Here is an 18,529-nt window from a genome sequence, read left to right on the forward strand (position 1 = left end):
GAGCTGCAGAGAAATTCCAAAATCCAAACTCTTCCCAAGCCCTTGTAACTCCAGAACAAATCCAGAGCTGGTCTGAGCTCCTCTAACCCACAGCAACATTTTCCCCATGGAGCTGGATGGGAATCCTGGAATTCCAGAATGGTTTTGGGACCCTAAACCCCATCAGTGCCATGGCAGGGACACCTTCCACTGTCCCAGGGCGTTTTAACCTGGCTTTGGACACTGTGCCAGGGCTTTCCCAGCACTCCAAAACACAGAGCTGGAGATTTTGGGAATTTCAGCAGCTCCTGATGTGCCCAGACTCACCCCACTCAAGGATGGATTTCCCTGCACACAGAGGACTTGGGATTTCCCCACAGACACAACAGGTTCAGCTGTGAGTGGAAAAGGTCCCTGCTGTGAAACACACCCCCCCCATTTCCAGATGTGCTCCAGCTGTGATTTTTATTCGGTCTCTAAAAACAAATCGATATTATTTTTGGAAAAAAGTGGGGATACATTTATGAAACACTCTCCCTCGCTGAATGTTTATGGATTCCACGTCCACCTCTGAATTTCCTACTGCTAAATCTCCAACAAGAATAAAGATATTTCAAATAATGAGCCTTTATTAGGATTAACCAAGGGAGACAGCAAAGTCCCTTTTTAAACCACAGCATTCAAGAATTCTAAAGTCTTTCATTTTCCCTTTTTTTTTTTTCCAAAACCCCCCAAATAACTCTAGAAAACAAGAAGTTATTTGGACACCAGCAAGAGCAATCACAGTTTCTATACAGAGAGTTAATCACAGATTTCTAGCATGAAGGAATTTGCTCTCTGATTCCTGTTCAGCACTCCAGCAAACTCCAATATCCAAACCTGCCAATATCCCAATATTCCTGCTGTTTCATGGGATTTTCACATCCAGCTTAGACCAGGAGCCCCTTTCTCATCCTTGCTGATACCAGGGGTTTTCTCTCCTGTTTGTCCTCAAAAAATTCTTTATTTTGTGTGTCCCAGTGGGATACCCCAGGATAACCCCTGTTCCAGCCTGGCTGTCCCTGCCATCGCCCCCAGGAGCTGCTCCAAACATTTAAAGGCAGCTCTCACACATCCGAGGCAGGAACGACCCTGCCTCCTCCACATCCATTTATTTAGATGTTCAGGAAGCCTTTGAAAAGTTCCCTGTGACAGGTCCTCGCCCTAAGCATGAGCTATGTGGATCCAGGGTCGGGAATGGGGAGGGATAAACAGCTTGTTAAAAAAAAAATAAAAAATAGGAAGCAGAGGGGCACTGGGAAGGAGCAGGGAATGCCTGGGAGCAGAGGGATGAGGGAGATGTCCGAGGTTATTTGTGGTCCCAGAGGGGTCAGTGCTGGTTTTAATCTTAATAAATGGCCCAGGCAGAGGAGCCAGCTTAAATTCAGGGAAAGGGGTGAACAGTGAGGGAGGAGAAGAATAAAACTCAAAGGCAGCGGTGTTTGTTTTGCTTTAAGCTTCTCCCTTATCAGCTTAAAGGGCTGAAAAGATCCAAAGTGGGAGGGAGGGACAGCGAGGAAGGAGCCAGGGCTGGGGCTGGGGAGCTCTGACAGGAAATCCTGGGAGCTGGGACAACACGGGAGCAAACCCTGGGGATGTGGGGAGGAGTCCCTGAGTCCCTTTGCACTGAGCAGGGTGAGCTGGAGAGGCAGAATTGGAGGAAAAAACCAAAAATCACATGGACAGCAACTCCCCCTTGGAGTGACTCCTCAGCCTCAAGTGCATTTATAGCAAGGGTGAGGCAGGCTGCATTTTGAAAGCCAGAAAATTGGAAATATTTTCAGTTGAGTATTTTCAATTCAATATTTTTATTGAACTATGTGAGATTTAAATGACATAGTAGATATCAGCTGTCTGAGAGTTCCAGCTGAATGCAGATAACAGGACACACGGCTTCCAAGGGCATTTTGATCACTGAATTCTGAAATACATAGTCCTGAATTTCAGGTTTGGTGCAGAAAAAAAAAAGAGTGAAAAGAAATGTGTTGAATATTTCAGAGGGGCTCTCAGTGTTTTCAAATAATTTGATTTTTAGGAAGTGCATCACCAGGAATTTCTCACTCTTCAGAAAACATGTTGCATTTTCTCTTTATAAAAAGAATCTGCCTCCTTATTGCCCAAGTGCTGTCAATTCCTACTTTGTACATAATTAGACACTTAAGAAGTTTGAGTGACTTCATAGTGCCCCCAAAAAAACTCCAAAAAACACATCACTTAAACAATGACCATCAGGAATCAAACCTTAAATACCTTATTTTCTGCCCTGTTGTATTTATGAACATGGTAATTAATATTTGGATTCTTTTTAATTATTATGTACAAAATATATTTCTATAGGGACAGGGTAAAAAAAAATAATCAAAAGCAAAATTGCAAAGGAGGCAACAGTAAAACACGGAGAAGTCAGCAACCTCCTTTTACCTGCCTGAAGTCAGCACTTAAAAACCAAGCTCTCAAAACAAATCTGGCTGCCAAAGCTGCAAATCTCAGTTCTCTGAGAGGAAAAGCCAATCAATGATAATTAAAGCTCGTCTGCAAACGCAGCCCCAGCTCTCCGGAGTGCTGTTAGAATGCAACATTGTCCAGGAGTCAGCCCTCTAAAAAACCCACACAGGCTATTTTCTGGGAGAAGACCAGATCAAATAAATCTTTATTTTCCTAACCTTTGTTAAGTTGCAAGTCTCCTTTTTTGGAAGAAAAGTGAACAAACGATCTCGGAATAATCGGGAGCGAGCGTTGCAGTGGACAGGGAACACACAGGGCTCGTTCAGGAATATCAAATAACACAACCCCAAACATCACAGCAGGGAATGGGTCCAAAATATATGTCTGCTTTGGGGGGGTGGGGTGTATTTTTAATTTACCTAATGTCTACAGTAAAAATGCTGGATGGAAAACAAACGTGATTCTCAGCGTAGCGGGGATTACAATGTGGGAGAGTCAATTCTTAGGTTAAACTGAGCATAAAAATGTGATGGATTTGACCACATGGCCTTTTGCTGCTCATAAATTTGTGTTTCTCTTTATTTAATAACTGCTCCATTTGCTTTGTTGTGAACTTATGGCTGTGTATGAAACGCTGCAATATCAGCTACCCAAAACGAAATGGAATTGTTACCATTGTTTGACAACCTGCAAAACACTCCCTCACATCATGGCAAACACAAGGCTTGATTTGCAGCAAGCTCTCGATTCATCATTCCTTCAGCTTTGCTCATTTCTAGACCTCATTCTAACAAAAAAAGGGCACCAAGTTCTTTGAAAATGCACTGGGAGAAAATGCTGGGGGGAAAGATTTCCATGAGAAATAGTTATTTATATACCTAGGTACATGTATTACTTATATTTTCTTATGAGTTTTATTCAGATTTAAAGCCCTGACTTGGGTGGGAGTCACAGAACCCACTGGGTTGGGACACTGAAGCATCAAAATCACATCACCTTGTCCCCATCTAACAGAAAATAGCTCAGCCCTCTGCCTTAAACTCTCACAAACCTGTGAGACTCTGTGTGAATCCCCCCTCCCAGCTCTCCTTTTAAACTCTGTGATTTAAGCCCAGACAGCACCAAAATTCAGTTTTAAGGCAGGTAAATCGACAGGGTTTCTCCTGCCTTTGTTTTTTTGATCCCCCACTCGAGGCACCTCTGATGTGCATGAAGAAAATTTAAAAACCCCAACAAAACCCAGCTAGCCCCAGCAGTGAAGGCTCTGGCAAGCCCTTCAAACCAGCCCGAATTTCAGAGCCATTCAGCACCTTCAGCTGTCCTTGAGATGAATGGTTAACGTGAGTGTGAAACAACACTGCAAATCAGAGCCCTCATTTGCCAGCATACATCTAAATATAAGTTAAGTGTCTATCTTCGAGCTGCCAAGCCTGATTATTTTTGGCTGGTACACATAATATACAACCCTATGAATCACTCTGTGTAATGCTCCAGGCCTGTGGTATTCTGCTGGCACAGCTTTATAGGGGGTGGGGGGAGGTGGAAATGCCGGAGTGGTGAGTGAGGAGTGTTTGGGGAAGGGATTTTTATGGGGGACACCATCACCTGTAAGGCTGCTCCCCAGTGTGTGTCCGCAGATGCCTCGTCAGGTTGGCCGAGCGTGGGAAGATCTTGCCGCAGTACCTGGACAGGGAGAGCCAAAGGAAAACGTCAGGAGAGCTCACGGCACAGCCTGCACCCCTCCTTGTGACACTGCTCCCCAAAATCCCTGCATGTGCTCAGAGGGGCAGCAGGAGGACAAACCCACCCCAGGGCTGCGGTGCTGGGCAGCCGAGGGAGCTGGGGGGGCTCAGCCTGGAGACAAGGAAGCTCAGGAGAACATTCTCATTCCTACAACTCCTACAACTGCTACAACTGCTACAACTCCTACAACTCCTCAACTCCTACAACTCCTGCAACTCCTACAACTCCTGCAACGCCTCAACTCCTACAACTCCTCAACTCCTGCAACTCCTACAACTCCTACAACTCCTGCAACTCCTGCAACTCCTGCAACTCCTCAACTCCTGCAACGCCTCAACTCCTCAAATCCTACAACTCCTGCAACGTCTCAACTCCTCAACTCCTGCAACTCCTACAACTCCTGCAACTCCTCAACTCCTGCAACTCCTACAACTCCTACAACTCCTGCATCTCCTCAACTCCTACAACGCCTACAACTCCTGCAACTCCTACAACTCCTACAATTCCTCAACTCCTACAATTCCTCAACTCCTCAACTCCTACAACTCCTACAACTCCTCAACTCCCACAACTCCTACAACTCCTACAACTCCTCAACTCCTACAACTCCTGCAACGCCTCAACTCCTACAACTCCTACAACTCCTGCAACTCCTCAACTCCTGCAACTCCTCAACTCCTACAACTCCTGCAACGTCTCAACTCCTACAACTCCTGCAACTCCTGCAACTCCTACAGTTTCTACAACTCCTACAACTCCTGCATCTCCTCAACTCCTACAACTCCTACAACTCCTGCAACTCCTACAACTCCTACAATTCCTCAACTCCTCAACTCCTCCAACTCCTCCAACTCCTCAACTCCTACAATTCCTCAACTCCTCAACTCCTACAACTCCTACAACTCCTCAACTCCCACAACTCCTACAACTCCTACAACTCCTACAACTCCTCCAACTCCTCCAACTCCTCAACTCCTACAACTCCTACAACTCCTTCAACTCCTACAAGTCCTGCAACTCCTACAACTCCCTGACAGGAGGGTGCTGCCAGGTGGGGTCTGGCTCTGCTCCCACAGAATGAGGGACAGCACAATGGCAAACAGCCTCATGTTGCAGCAGAGCAGGTTTAGATGGGATATTTGGAAATGTTTTTTTCACAGCAAGGCTTGTCAGACGTTGGAATGGGATGCCCAGGGAGGTGGTGGAGTCACCATCCCTGGAAGTGTTCAAAAGAGGTGTGGACATGGCACTTGCAGACATGGTTTAACTACAGCATTCCTGCCTCAGAGTACAGAGGGTTTAATCACTGCCTGGGCAGATGGCACTTGAGATGTTTCTGCATCTCCTTTATAGCCCTGTTGATGTGCTCATCGTACGGAATCTGCTCTTTCATCCTTGGAATTCACAGAATTCTCTCTGGATAAAGGCTGCAGCACTGTGCTATGGGTTAGGAGGCTGTCAGCCTGCTTAGAGCAAGGAAATGCAGCCATAGGAAATTAATAAAGGAAGGAATTGTGCTCCCAAATAAATCCAGTCCACAGTAAAATCAAAAAGACATAAATAAAAATCCGAATTGGGAAATAAAGACCTAAGGATGAGAGGCTGCACTTTGTGACTATGAAACCTACTGTAGGAGGAAACTATGACACACTTTCTTTATTTCAGAGACCTTCAGCTGTCCTGAAGATGAACAGTTAATGTGAGTATTCCCCAGCGATGGAAATCCAAATGTTAACTTGTGAGTATGCATCTAAAATTCAGGTTTAGTCCCTTTTGTAAGTAGAAACCTCAAATTTCTAAATGCTCAACTGAAATCCGAGCTCGCAGCTCTTGTGGCAGAGTTGAACATAAGAGACACATCAGCCAAAGTTTGTACCCACTCTCTGCACCCAAAAACATCCCCTCAGCAGGAGCCACCAGGAGAACCTTGAGGTGAAACTGTGCCAGCAGGCAGAGGTTTATTTATTATTAAATACCCTTGATCTGCTCCAATTTGGAGCTGGATGGGTACGTGAGGAGTTCTGTGGATAGAACTGTTTGAAAAAGTTGTTTCCTGCATGCCATTATTTAAAATTCAATCATTTTTCCATAGCTGAGGTTGGATGCAGCCAGGACTGGCATTGGGAACGGCGGCGTTCGCCAGAGACTTGGCCCGGGGAGTTGGGTTTGCTTGAGAATCTCCAGATCCGCTCCCAAGGTTATTAAAAATTACAAAGCAAACAGAAGATGCTGATTTCCTACCAGACAAAACAAGCTATTTCAGAGGGAATTAGTCATCCCAGCTCTGCTCTAATTCCGCCGCTCCCCCTTTTTCCTCCTGGTGGAGATGTTGGTGTGGAGCTGCCGCTCCGTGCTGGTGCTTGGTGCATCTCCCCAGCTGGGATAGCACATCCTGGGCTATTCCCACACCCTATGGGCTACATCCACACCCTGTGGGCTACATCCACACCCCGTGGGCTACACCCACACGCTGGGATGCTCCCACAGCCCGCGGGATGCCCGGCTCACCTGCAGGTGTAGCGCTCCTTGCCCTTGCGCAGGATGGGGTCGGAGAGCGTGGGTGGAGGCGATCTGAAGTTGAAGGGGTGGTGGGGAAGGGGCTGCAGGGATGAGCCAGAGTCGGCCTTCAGGGCTGCAAAGCTCTCCAGTTTCTCCGTCATCGTCTCGATGGCCGACATCTGCAAGGACAAGGAGTGGTTCCGGTCAGGAGAATCCCTGGGAAGGGCAGGAGCTGGTCACAGAGCACCAGCTTGGCTGGGCAAAGCCTCCTGCTGGTGTTGGCTGCCTTGGAAGCTGGAGCACAGTGGGGAATGGAGACACTGAATCCAGCCAGGGTTAGTGTGTTGGTCATGGAGAAAGCAGGGAAGGCACAACTGGCAAAGTATTTAGGTGCCAGAAATGAGCACTTGTTCCTTTCTGCAGTGCTTTATGCACTTCAGATCAAAAGTTACCCCAGAATACACCTGAGACATCCCTTTTTACTGGGATAACACTGGAACTAAACACCGTGGTCAGATGCCTGAGGTAGAATTCAGCACCCAAGCCCAAACCAAAGTTTTGGGAAGAGTGAGTCTGATGTCCCCTACAGTATCCTGGGGCTTGGAGGGACAGGGCAGTGAGTGGTGGGTGGGCAGGCAGGGACACAACCCCAGGAGAGGGGGAACAGGGAAGTTTTGGGCCCAAAGCAGGAGAATCCTGGCCAAAGTGGAGTGGGAGGGACGTGTGATGGCTGCTCAGGGAGCTGAGAGAGGAGATGCTGAGGCTGAAGGGGTGAAGAGGGAGCAGCTGGGAAGAGGAGGAGTTGGGATCACGCTCAGGATGGAGTGGGTCCACAGGGAGTTTGCCTGGTGAAGAGGCCAACACTTAAATTATGGGTAGGAAAGGTTCAGCAGCCCCTAAAGGTGATGGAAGGATGGTGGGAGATGGCTGAGTTTCCTGGAGTGAAAGAGAGCTCCAGACAAACCCCTGGATGTGAGCAGTGGCTGGGTTATGGTCAGGAGGAGCAACACCTACACATCCCTTTGGGATGGGAGCAGCTGGCATGCAGGCCTGGAGCTGGGACACCGAGCAGAATGTCCCTGGGTGCTTTACCAGATTTGGTTTGCATGACTTGACCATGTTCTCACAAGATTAAACACTGCACCAGAAAGAGGGAGACAGGGAAACCCCTGGAGATACAGGAGAAGGGGAAAGGAAAAAAGGAAAGAATGAAGCTGGACTATGTGCAAAAATAAAGGCAAAAAAGGATCTGCATAAAACTCCTGCCTGAAGAACAGCACTTTTACTTTCATGACAGCACAACAGGAAATCCAAGTCCAAGAGAGCAACGCAGCTCAGAGGACGACGCCGACTTCTCCGACATCCAGCTTCGTGCACTCCTGAGAGCACTTTGGAGATACCAGGGGCAGAAAAGAGGGATAAAACAAACAAGGCAGCAATAAAGCTGCCTCCTGGCCGCGCTGACATCACCGGGACAGGCGGGAGCTGCGGAGGCAGCCGGGGCGGCAGCGAGGAGCGGAAGGCAGTAGGAAGCCATACATCACCCCGAGATGCTCGATTGTACAGGAAGGGCTGACCTTTTGCACGTTTACACTTTATTAAACTGGGCTTTAGAACGGGGGGGCAGAGGGGGAAGAGAGCCAAGATATTGTTAAAAAATATACGGCTATGAAAAAAAAAGTTGTCTTAATCACCCCCGAAGACATTGTGGAGGGCTGACAAGCATTCATAAGCTGGAAAAAAGAGGAGTAGGAACCCCCATTTCCCGATAATAGATCCACAGCCCCTTAGCTGGAGGCTCCCAGCCCATGATAAATAGTAAGTAATACTTAGCACCAGCCACTTGAAAAGGTTACTTGATCATTTACAGCACCAGCTCTGCCCCAGCTGCCAGTCATGCAACAAAACCATCACGTTAAAAAGCTCTCTGGACCTTTCAGAGCCGAGCTCTCAGCCCTTTGCCGAGGTACCTGGAGCTCTCCTTTGTTGTGCCCTGTTCTTTAGGCACTTAGTCAGAGATATTTGCTGGCTTGAGAGCCGTAGGCTGGTTTTAAAATTCTAAACACTGGCCATGGACTCTCCAGTGGCAAAGGCACTTTGCTATTTAGGGAACAACTGCCTGGTTATAATAAAACAGAAAGGGGGAAGAAAAGAAACTTAACAGGTGAGGAAAGGCTTTCTATTAAGTTATCAAAAAGTTACACTGGTTATTTATGTTGTTCAGAGCTTCATTTGGAACAGACAATGTAGGAAAACTCCCAGAGAGCAAAGGAACTTCTGCCAACGACTGGCTAAGAAATAAGAGCTGCCTGAAATTCATTTTGAGAGAGGAAACATCTCCTGAACGCTTTTATCACATCTTCTGGCTTCATCATATCCCAGTGAGGGCACTCTGAGAGAGCTGGGGATTAGTCACAGAGGAAAAGGCTGAGACCAGACTTGTGTTTGGAGTGAGAAAAGCCTGGGTAGAACGTGACTCTGACTGACCAGGCACAGGAACGTTGGTCCTAATGAAGAAAGCAGAAGCAGGAACCCCTGAAAATTTGATTTTTTAGGAAAAGATCCAGGATCCAGAATTCTTAGCAATGCTGGATCCAGGGAATGATCACAGCCCTAGGGCTGCCAGAGCTCTCAGACACAGGATGGGATTGTTGGGGTGTCCTGTGCAGGGCGCAGGTTGGACTGGATGATCCATCCATATTCCATGATTCTGTGATAATTCTGGGAGAGGATCTGGTGGTACAAGTCTCCCATATTCTGGAACAAATGCCCCGTGTTCCTTCTCTGTGTCTGATTGACTGCAGCATGGGAACGGCGCCTCTGCAGATTGAGTGATCTGAGCACAGCACCCGCCTCATAAAAATCAGTTATCAGGAAGCTTTGGCCTGGAGTGATTGTAAATTTGAGGCTATTCTGTGTGATAACCAGACCTTCCAGATCCTTTCACTGCCATGGGAAGAGGACGTGGTCAGGATTTTGGGAACAATGTTAACAACCTTCCACCCAGAGCATGCTCCTGCTTGGGGTCTGAATGTTTCTCATCGTCTCCTTGGGTCGCTTTGCCACGCTGGCTCCTCCCTGCTATCAGATTCTTTACAGGCAGATATCCCCACTATTCTAACTCACACAAACACAGGATGTTCCTGGCCAGCCTGTCACCATTATCCAGCCTGGATGAAGGAAAAATCGGGGGAAGTTATTAACCAAACTCTGGGGCTGGTGTGAAACAATGCAGGAACTAAGTTTAGCTGTGAAAGCAACCAGGACCCAGATTTCACAAACCTGCGAGTTATTTATCTAAGGTGGGAAACATTGTCAGGGGAGAACAATGCTTGTGAACATAAAGGAGAGCACAATGAGGACCAGGGAGCTGGGATCCCAGCCTGGGCACGGCAGGAGGGATGGGGACAGCTGGGGACCGTCACACAGCTGAGCCCCCTGCCCAGCACTTCCACAGCTCCTCATGGTGTGGGGAATGCAGGAAGGCAGAAAATGCTGCTGGGCAGTCCTTCCCCACTCTGTACCACAGCAAATGACCCCCCTCAGGTGTTCCCAAAGGAAAAAACACACAGGCAGAGCCTCTGAGCTGCCCAGACCTCATCCCTGATTTTCTGGGAATGCAAAGCAAACAGCAAGGCACACCTGGCATCACCCTCAAACTGTGAAATAAATGATTAAATGTGTCTGGAAGGAACTGGTGGGATATGCTGGAGTTTCCATCCAGGCCCTTGGATGAGGAGGAGTGTGTACCAGCTCCACTCAGCATTCCATCAGCACTGGCAGGGTCACTGCTTTTACCTGGGGGTGAAAAAGCAGCGGGGAGGGTCGCAGGTACTTCTCCTTGAGGGCACCCACGGGGTCTGTCACCTTCCGCTTCTCCACCCTGCTGGACAACAACACAGAGGGTTACATACCTCACAGGGAACCACACAGCCACCCCGTGCTGGAATTACACTCAGGGTTATTCTCTTACTCACACAAACCCCTCCACCCCCTCCTGGACACTACAGATTCTGATGCATAACTGCCCCACAGAACAACATGAACACAAATCCCCTCCTTTGAGCAGTATTTTTTTTAGCCTTCAGGCTGATGACTAAGAAAACATTTTGCTCCTGCTCTGCTGCAGTGGTTTATAAACCTCTGCTGCTGTGAAATGGAAAAGCCTGCCTTTAGAGCAAAGCTGTCTGAGCAGGAGAAGCTCTAGGGTCCACAGCAGGCAGCCCCCGCATGGAAAAAAATTGTCTTAGAGAGTTTGCATTTATCTGAAGAGTTAACACTGGGCCAGACCCTGCAGCCCCGAGCGTGCTGAAATCATTAGGTGTTTCATATTTGTTTCCTCCCTCGCAGCTGAGACATAATTTGCATTGAGTTTCTTTGGCAAGCCCATGTGGACCACGATTTAAAAAGTGAGGGACTGGTGGGAGAATTCTGAAGTGGCTCAGAAACCCAAGTTCTTCTGATATCACTTTGTTCCATTCAAATATTTCATGTTTAAGCATCTGAGATGCAGAAATGACCCTAAAGTGAGGCTTCTATTTTTGAAAATACTGGTTTTGCTTCCACAAAACATTCTATGGAGGCATGGAATCACCAAAAAGACAAACTGAGATGTTCTCTAAGGGAAAATGGTGTTGAGCAAGTAACTCCAACAAACACAGCTGCATCTTTAAATGGCTGGAATTGAGTCCATCCAACTAAACCAGCAGAAATCCAAGAGTAAGAGTGATTTTAACTACATTAGTCCAGCATAAATTGAGAGCAAATTATTTTAGCTGCATTTCAGCTGATTGGTGTGTGGATCAAATTACCAAAGAGTTTAAAGAAGAGCCCTGCAGAGTGCAGTCAGCGAACTGTGCTTAATCTGCATTTAATTCTTCTTGGGTAGAGGGAAAGAGAAGAGCTGGGTTGGAGACGCAGTCAGAATTAGGGGGCTTTGGAAGTTACGTGTTTTTATGGGTCTGAGTTGCCAGAAAAACCAAAGAATAAGTAAAAAGTTGCTCCCTGAGCCCCTCTGACCAGCACAGCTTTGCTGTCCATGAAATGCCCAAGGGAACATCCCTGATCCCAGCAGAGCTGTCTGGGGAGAGCCCTGCCTGCTCCACGCGTGTAAAATCTGGTGAGCTGACAGCATTTCCCCAGCCCTGCCATCTCCCAGCCCCAGGGATGGAAACACGAGGCCCAAACGTCCCCGTCAGAGCCGAATTCTGCAGCGCCAGGAGGATTAAGCCGATGGTTTCAGCCCAGTGCCTGAGAACGTCACCCCCACGGGCTGAGCTAAAAACTGCCCCCATTTCAGACTGTCTGGCCGCATTAAATTATATCACCAGCAGAAAATGTCAAGGATTTAAGTGGCCTTTGGGAGAAAAAAATAAAGGAGCCAAATGATGTGAGAGAGTCTGATAAAGGGAAGTTTAGAAACAAAATATTTCCATATTTTTCAAGCTGGGACTTGGAAGCTGGGCTGTTTCGCTCATTACATCAGAAGTCTGATTCGCAAGCAACGCCACCGCTGACTTTCTATTTTAACACATGACTAAAACTATGTGCATCCCATGGAATGCAACCAGCGATGCCCCCATCCTTCACTTCCATCTGTCTTCTGGGCCTTCACGGTTTTCCCTGGGCCGCTGTTTTAATTGGCAGTGCCTTTCCCAAGCTGTGTTATTTCAGTGTTCCTGCTGAGAATGCCCAGAGGTGGCAGGACCCTACATGGATTCTTTTGCCTTCCTATCCCATTTATTGATTATTTTTTCCCCCTCCTCCAGGGGTGCTTTTTATGGACACCATGGCTGATTTCTCCAGGAGGGGATGGCCACAGTGGGTGCCAGGACATGAGAGGTGTCCCCATCCCAGGTGGCACGGTGTGGGCACGCAGTGCCACGTCACCCCTGTGAGCTGGCAGAGCTCGTTCAGCCAGCACTGAGGGCTCACTAATCCTCATCCCAGCCGACAGCTCCTTGGCCTGGCCAGACACTGACATCACTTTTTCCCACAGCTATCAGCCCTGCGACAGCGGCCGGCGGTGACATCTGGGCTGCCGTGGTGCTCTGAATGCCCACCCCACCATCACACCACAGTGCCTCTGAGGCTTTCCAGTGCCAGGGACAGATCCTGCAGGGGAACAGCCATTAACCTTCCAGCAGGCTGGGCACGGCAAGGATCACCCCGCATTCAGCACAAGGAGTGCAAGGACAAAGCATTCGCCTCCAAGAACTGAATCAGGAGAGCTCCAGGCCAAGCACAGGTATCCAGAAGGATGCTGTGGAGCATTTAGACATGGTAATGGCTAATTTAGATGTGTTAATGTCTAAATCAAGCTAGTTCAGGACACGCCTTTTCACTGGACTTTGCTAAAACCAAATCTGCCATGTCCACCTCAGCCAAAGGCAATGCCCGGAGGGGTAACACACAAATTTATTGTTACCCTCACCGCAAAGTTAGAGTAGCTTTCCTTTGGGAACAGGTTTTATAAAAAGCTCTCAAGCAACAAAAGGCCAAAGTCTTCCCTTTTCACTTCCTCCTGGATGGATTCCTTCTGGAAGTTTAGCTGACATTTGGATAACTTCACCCAGCCTGCTCTACACACGCCTTCCATGTTCAGCTCATTCTGACGTAACGCATCAGGCCCTCCTCAGAACCATCTGTTCAAGTGACACCAGAAAGGCCTTGTTATCTCCCAAGAAAGATAAATCTGTGAGAAATGTATCTGGGAGAGATCTGGGTAGTAACACGCTACCATGTGTTTACACAGTACTTGTTACTCCAAGAGTAACGTGTTTCGGCAGGTTGGGTCTGTACCAGCAGCTCCTCCGAATGGAAAAAAAACCAAGAAAAGGCATTAGAAAGGGAAAGGGAGGGAGAAAGAAAGGTGAAGCGGCTCACAAAAGGCCAGTCAGTGGGAGAGCTGCATTTCCAGGCTCCCAGGGCTCCTGACTCATTCCCAAGCCATGAGAGCCCAGGGCTCCGAGGCAATCTGAACTCTGCATTCTTATCGAATCAAACCTCTGGAATTTCTCCAGCAGAAGTGCCATCTTAGCGATGGCTCGTGGGAGAGTCCTTAAATAGGTCAAGTTTCTTCTTTATCAAAACAAGGATGTGTTCTTTACACTCTGATTACGAGGGCTCCTCGCAATTACTCAGCCCTCTCCATTCAGGAAATGCAATGTGTGGAGAAGCACAAACAACAACAGGAGACGTTCACTGTTCTTCCCAACCAACCTGCATCCTGCCCTGCCTCAGGGTGTGGTGTCAGGTGGAAAAGGAGCTGGTTAGGGAAAGGCTTAAGGCAGGGTATGTTAATACCTGTAGATGGGGTCCATGAAAAAGGGCGATGGCTTAGCGTAGTGCAGGGAGGGCTGCTGAGGCAGCTGGGACTGGGAAATCTTAGGTAAGACCTCACTTGCCATCAGCTTCCTCTCCCCATAAATGTGGTTTTTCCGTGGCTCTCTCCCTCCGTTCTGGCTGGCTCGGATGCGGTTGCCAATGCTCAGATCCAGTGGCTGCTCCTCCCCTGAGGACGGGGCTGGGAGGACCTTGGGGGGCGGCAGGATTGGCTTCATCTCTTTTGGCTTGGTGGTGAGATCGAAGGGGGACTCCGAGCTGGTGCCGCCGACTTTGTGGAGGTCCCTGGGTGACTTTGGTTCTGCCTTGACCAGCAAGTTGTGATTGAGGGTCCGCTCCGTGAAAGGGTAGAGGGAGTGGGGGAAATTGGGGAGGAACTGGAAAGGGAACATGGAATGATAGGGGAGCGAACCCATCTTTTTCTCCTGCATCCCCATAAAGCCAGGCCCAAAATACTTCTCTGCGATGGAGGCGATGGCTTTAATCGAGTCATTGGCCGCCCCCGTGGTGGGCAGCAGGTGCTCCTCGGGGGGAGGAAAGAAGGAATGCTGAGAATAGAAGAGGGGGATCTCGCTCGTGGTGTTGGTGGAACTCGCAGACACCGAGCTGCTGACGAAATCTGGCTTGGTCTCCATCTGTTTGCTCTTGTCTTTCGTTTTGTCCCTGTCGCTCTCCGCGTCGCTGTCCAGGTCGGAGCCGGTGCCAGTCGTGGTGTCCAGATCCGTGCCTGTGGTTGTATTGACATCCTCAAAGTCACTGCCATCAGACATGTCACTGTTCCTGGCTTTTAGCTTCTCCAGGTAGGAGTTTTCCAGGCTGCTTTCACATTTCTCCTCTCCTGAAGGCTGCTGGTTGCTGTTGCTCACGGCGGAGATGAGCGGCAGCGCCGGGTTCCCGAGGGGGCTGGGGAGCTTCGCGTCCGGAGTGTGGTTGAGGGGACTTTTGAGCAGTTGTGTGGGTGGTAACAAGGGGGGCCTGGGGTACAGAGAAGGCGGAAAAATCCCCGGGAACCCCGGGGTGAGGGCGGGGAAGGCTGGGGGAGCCGGCGAGAACGGGAGCCCGCCGGGATGCGGGCGGGATGGGAAATACTCATTAAAACCCAGGCTGGCGTGGTTGAGGTTGGGAGAGGGCTTGGATTTGTCCATCATGGAGCTGGGCGTGAGGGGGAGGCCGGGGGCGAAGATGCCAGCGGGGCTGTAATGGTTCTTGCCCTCGCAGAAGCGCCGGTGCTTGTTGAGGGAGGAGGTAGTGCTGAACATCTGCCCGCAGTCCTTGCACTTGATCTGGGTGCGGCAGTCCGCGTGCATCCGCTTGTGGCGGCACAGGTTGGAGAACTGCGTGTAGGATTTGTGACAGACCTCACCTAAAGCGTCAACAGGAACCAACAACAAAAAGCGGTATGAAATTAACGGGAAGGCAGCGGGGATTCGCTGTGGGATAACCCAGCCCATCCCCACACCGCCCCTCATCTCCCTTCCCCAAGGCAGAGGAGGGGACAGCAAGGGGACATCAGCACCTTTCCCTGTGAGATCCTGGAGAATCTCTCAAGAGGCAGCTCCACAGAAATCTGAGGGGATGTGCTACTCTGCTCAAAGTTGGCAATTTTCAGGAGAGATAATCGTGGAATCACAGAATGGTTTGGTTGGGAGGGACGTAAAGCACATCTCATCCCACCCTCTGCCATGAGCACCTTCCACTGCCCCAGGGTGCTCCAAGCCCTGTCCAACCTGGCCTTGGACACTGCCAGGGATCCAGGGGCAGCCCCAGCTATTCTGTGCCACCCTCAAGGAGAAAAGTTCTTTGCATATCCAACTTAAATTCCCCCTCCTTCGGTCTGAGCGCATTCCCCCTTGTCCTGTCACTCCTCTCCAGTTTCCCTGTAGCCCCTTCAGATCCTGGAAGGTGCTGTGAGATCTCCAGGCTGAACAGCCCCAAAACTCTCAGGGAAGATGCTCCAGTCCCCTCTTTGCCCTAATAATCCATTGTTAATGATAACATCTATTCATCCCAGCTCACCTGCTTCCCATTAGTCCGAGCATGGCAGGAAGCACTGAGGGCTGGAGGGAGAACTTTGCCTCATTTAATCCAACCTGCCCTTCCTTAATGCCCTCAGTGGTACATAACCCCTCCAGGGGGATGCTCTATAAATCCCCTGTCAGCCTGCCTTCTGCCAGGGCTGGGATCTCTTTTTTTTAATCCATTAAATCAGTCCAACACCCCTGCCCCGCTAACTGAAGCCACATCAGCGTTTTCTTTAACGACCTGTAAATACCAAGTTTTCAAAACATGGATTTTTATGACCCCTTTTCACCTCCTGACTTTGCTGCTGTGGAAGAAACAGGGCAAAAGTGAGGCAGAAATCCCACCCAAACTTCTCTACACATCAAAACACGGTGAGTTTTTATTATCTGGTGCCTCTTTCAACATGGGAATAAACGTGGTGGTGAATTAACATGCTCCTTCCCCCGGGGAACTGCTGTTATCACCTTTTGTGAGCAGGGAAACTGAGACAAAGCAGGGGAAGGATATTGTTTGGGGCTGGACAGGCAAGGACACGAATCCAGGTTCTGTCACTGCAGCTCAGGGACTGCTCAGAGCTCCTTCCTTCCTCCCAGCTTTACTGATAGGTGCATTGAGCATGATTTCCCCTGTATTTTCTCTTAAATATTCCCTAAATCTTTAGGATTTATTTCAGTGCTTGAATATTGAATGACTGGTGGGAGAATATTCCACTAGCAGCTCTGAAAATATAATAATATAATAAATACCAATTGAAATACAAAGCAGAGATGGATAAAATTTAATGAATTTGACATTTCAGTTCAGATGAGCACCCCAAAATCCAAAGGAGTGTCTGAAGCTCTGGTTTCTGACTGCACTGTAAATTTAGGCTGCACTGTCTGTCCCCAGAGTGTTTCATTGTTGGGCCCTGACACAGCCCAGAGCTGCAGGGAAACACAAACAGGACAAGAAAGTCATCACAAGAGTTTAGATGTTTGAACCAATCCTAATTTTTGGCAATCACACTTTAAAATCTCGGATCAGGTGTCCCAAACTGCTCTTAGTGCGCACACAGTTTTATGGCTTCTGTAAGTATTATTTCAGCTACCTTAGACTTGCAAAAAAGGGTTTATTTGGTATTTTTCTCAATTTTTAAAATGTTTTCTTACAAAATGTCCAAACAGAGTTCTTAAAGGAAGCATTACTGAATTTATTTTCCAGCACTACTGAATTTTAGTTCCATGATGGTCTCTTAAATACAACTATCTCTGGTTTTTGGGGGTATTTTTTGGGGATCTTTTCGGGGTTGTTTTTTTTTTTTGTTTTTTGGTTGGTGATTTTTTTTTTTTTGTTTTTGGGGGTTTTTTTTGGTTTGTTTGTTTTTTGTTTTTTTTTTTTTTTTGATCCAAGGGAATCAGTAATCACCATCCCTGGAATTGCTCAAAAAAACCTGAGGATGTGGCACTAAGGAACGAGGTTTAGTGCTGATCACAGCAGTTAAGGGCTGGACTTGGTGTTCTCAGAGGGCTTTTCCAACTATAACCATTCTGTGATTCCAGGATTCTTCCATTTTTCACCTGAGGAGCTTTTGCTAGATATATAAATACTGCACAAAATTCCCTAAAGAGAAGCGCTAAAGCTCTGAGAGCTCCCATCATCCTTCTAAAATAAGGAAAACTGGAAATAAGGAAAATTCCTGTTAAATCTCCAGTTATCCAGTGATTTAGTAATTCCACGTGGAATGGCCTTTCTTGCCATCCTGATTTCTGCAGTTATAAAGTTACAGGTTTGGGGTCTTTTAAAAGCCAAATATAATATTGTAAAAAATTAAACACAAACACTCACAGACCCTTTTCTCCCACTGAACAGGGGAAAAAACTTCCTGGTGAATCCTGCCGTGTGGATTTGAGGCTGTTAATGGATTCCACATTGATGGACAAAACAACCTGACACTCTGAGCAGGCAGGATCCCTCTGCAGTTGTTCCACACACTGATCTGGTCTGACAGCTCCCTAATTCTGATGAGGTGAGAGTGAGGAGATTATGAGGAGAAATCCCTCATCTCCCTGCAGCAATCTTGGGAGTCAAATTATCCCTTTCATGTGCCCAGTGAAAGATTGCAGCCCAATGAGCGAGAGGAGCGTTTCTCCTTCCTGTGCTGACACCCAGCTGATTATCTCAGGACACTGATTATCTCGGGACATTAATGAAATGAGTCTCCCAGGATATTCCTGCATGCTGTTCCCATTATTCCAACAGGGAAAAAAAAAAGGCAGGGCTGGGCTCAGTGGCTTCCCCACCATAACATCAAAGCCTGGAATCAAACCCAGATCCCAGCCCGTGCCTGAGCAACGTGTTCTGAAGTGTCAGGAAGTGATCCCTAAAGTTCCTGGAGCTTTGTTGTGACACCATCCACCTCCCTGCACAGTTAGCCAAACCCAATGGGTGCTGTGTCAATTAAAAAAATATACAGCCCTGG

General features: G+C 48.3%; 1 protein-coding gene across 3 annotated transcripts in view; it reads right to left on the minus strand.

Moving 5' to 3' along the window:
* Positions 1-18,529, minus strand: part of PRDM16 (PR/SET domain 16) — a 308,495-nt gene that overhangs the window by 11,875 nt on the left and 278,091 nt on the right. For 2 of the 3 annotated variants that reach the window (XM_033079709.1, XM_033079708.2), the window contains 4 exons: positions 14,011-15,412; positions 10,504-10,591; positions 6,715-6,884; positions 4,069-4,146 (listed from right to left, as the gene is read on the minus strand). In XM_033079709.1, coding sequence (XP_032935600.1) covers positions 4,069-4,146; positions 6,715-6,884; positions 10,504-10,591; positions 14,011-15,412 — 1,738 coding nt within the window. The remainder of the gene's footprint in view (positions 1-4,068; positions 4,147-6,714; positions 6,885-10,503; positions 10,592-14,010; positions 15,413-18,529) is intronic. The other variant, XM_033079706.1, reaches the window with a different exon arrangement.

This window comes from Catharus ustulatus, chromosome 24 (genome assembly GCF_009819885.2).
Source record: "Catharus ustulatus isolate bCatUst1 chromosome 24, bCatUst1.pri.v2, whole genome shotgun sequence".
Lineage (NCBI taxonomy): Eukaryota > Metazoa > Chordata > Aves > Passeriformes > Turdidae > Catharus > Catharus ustulatus.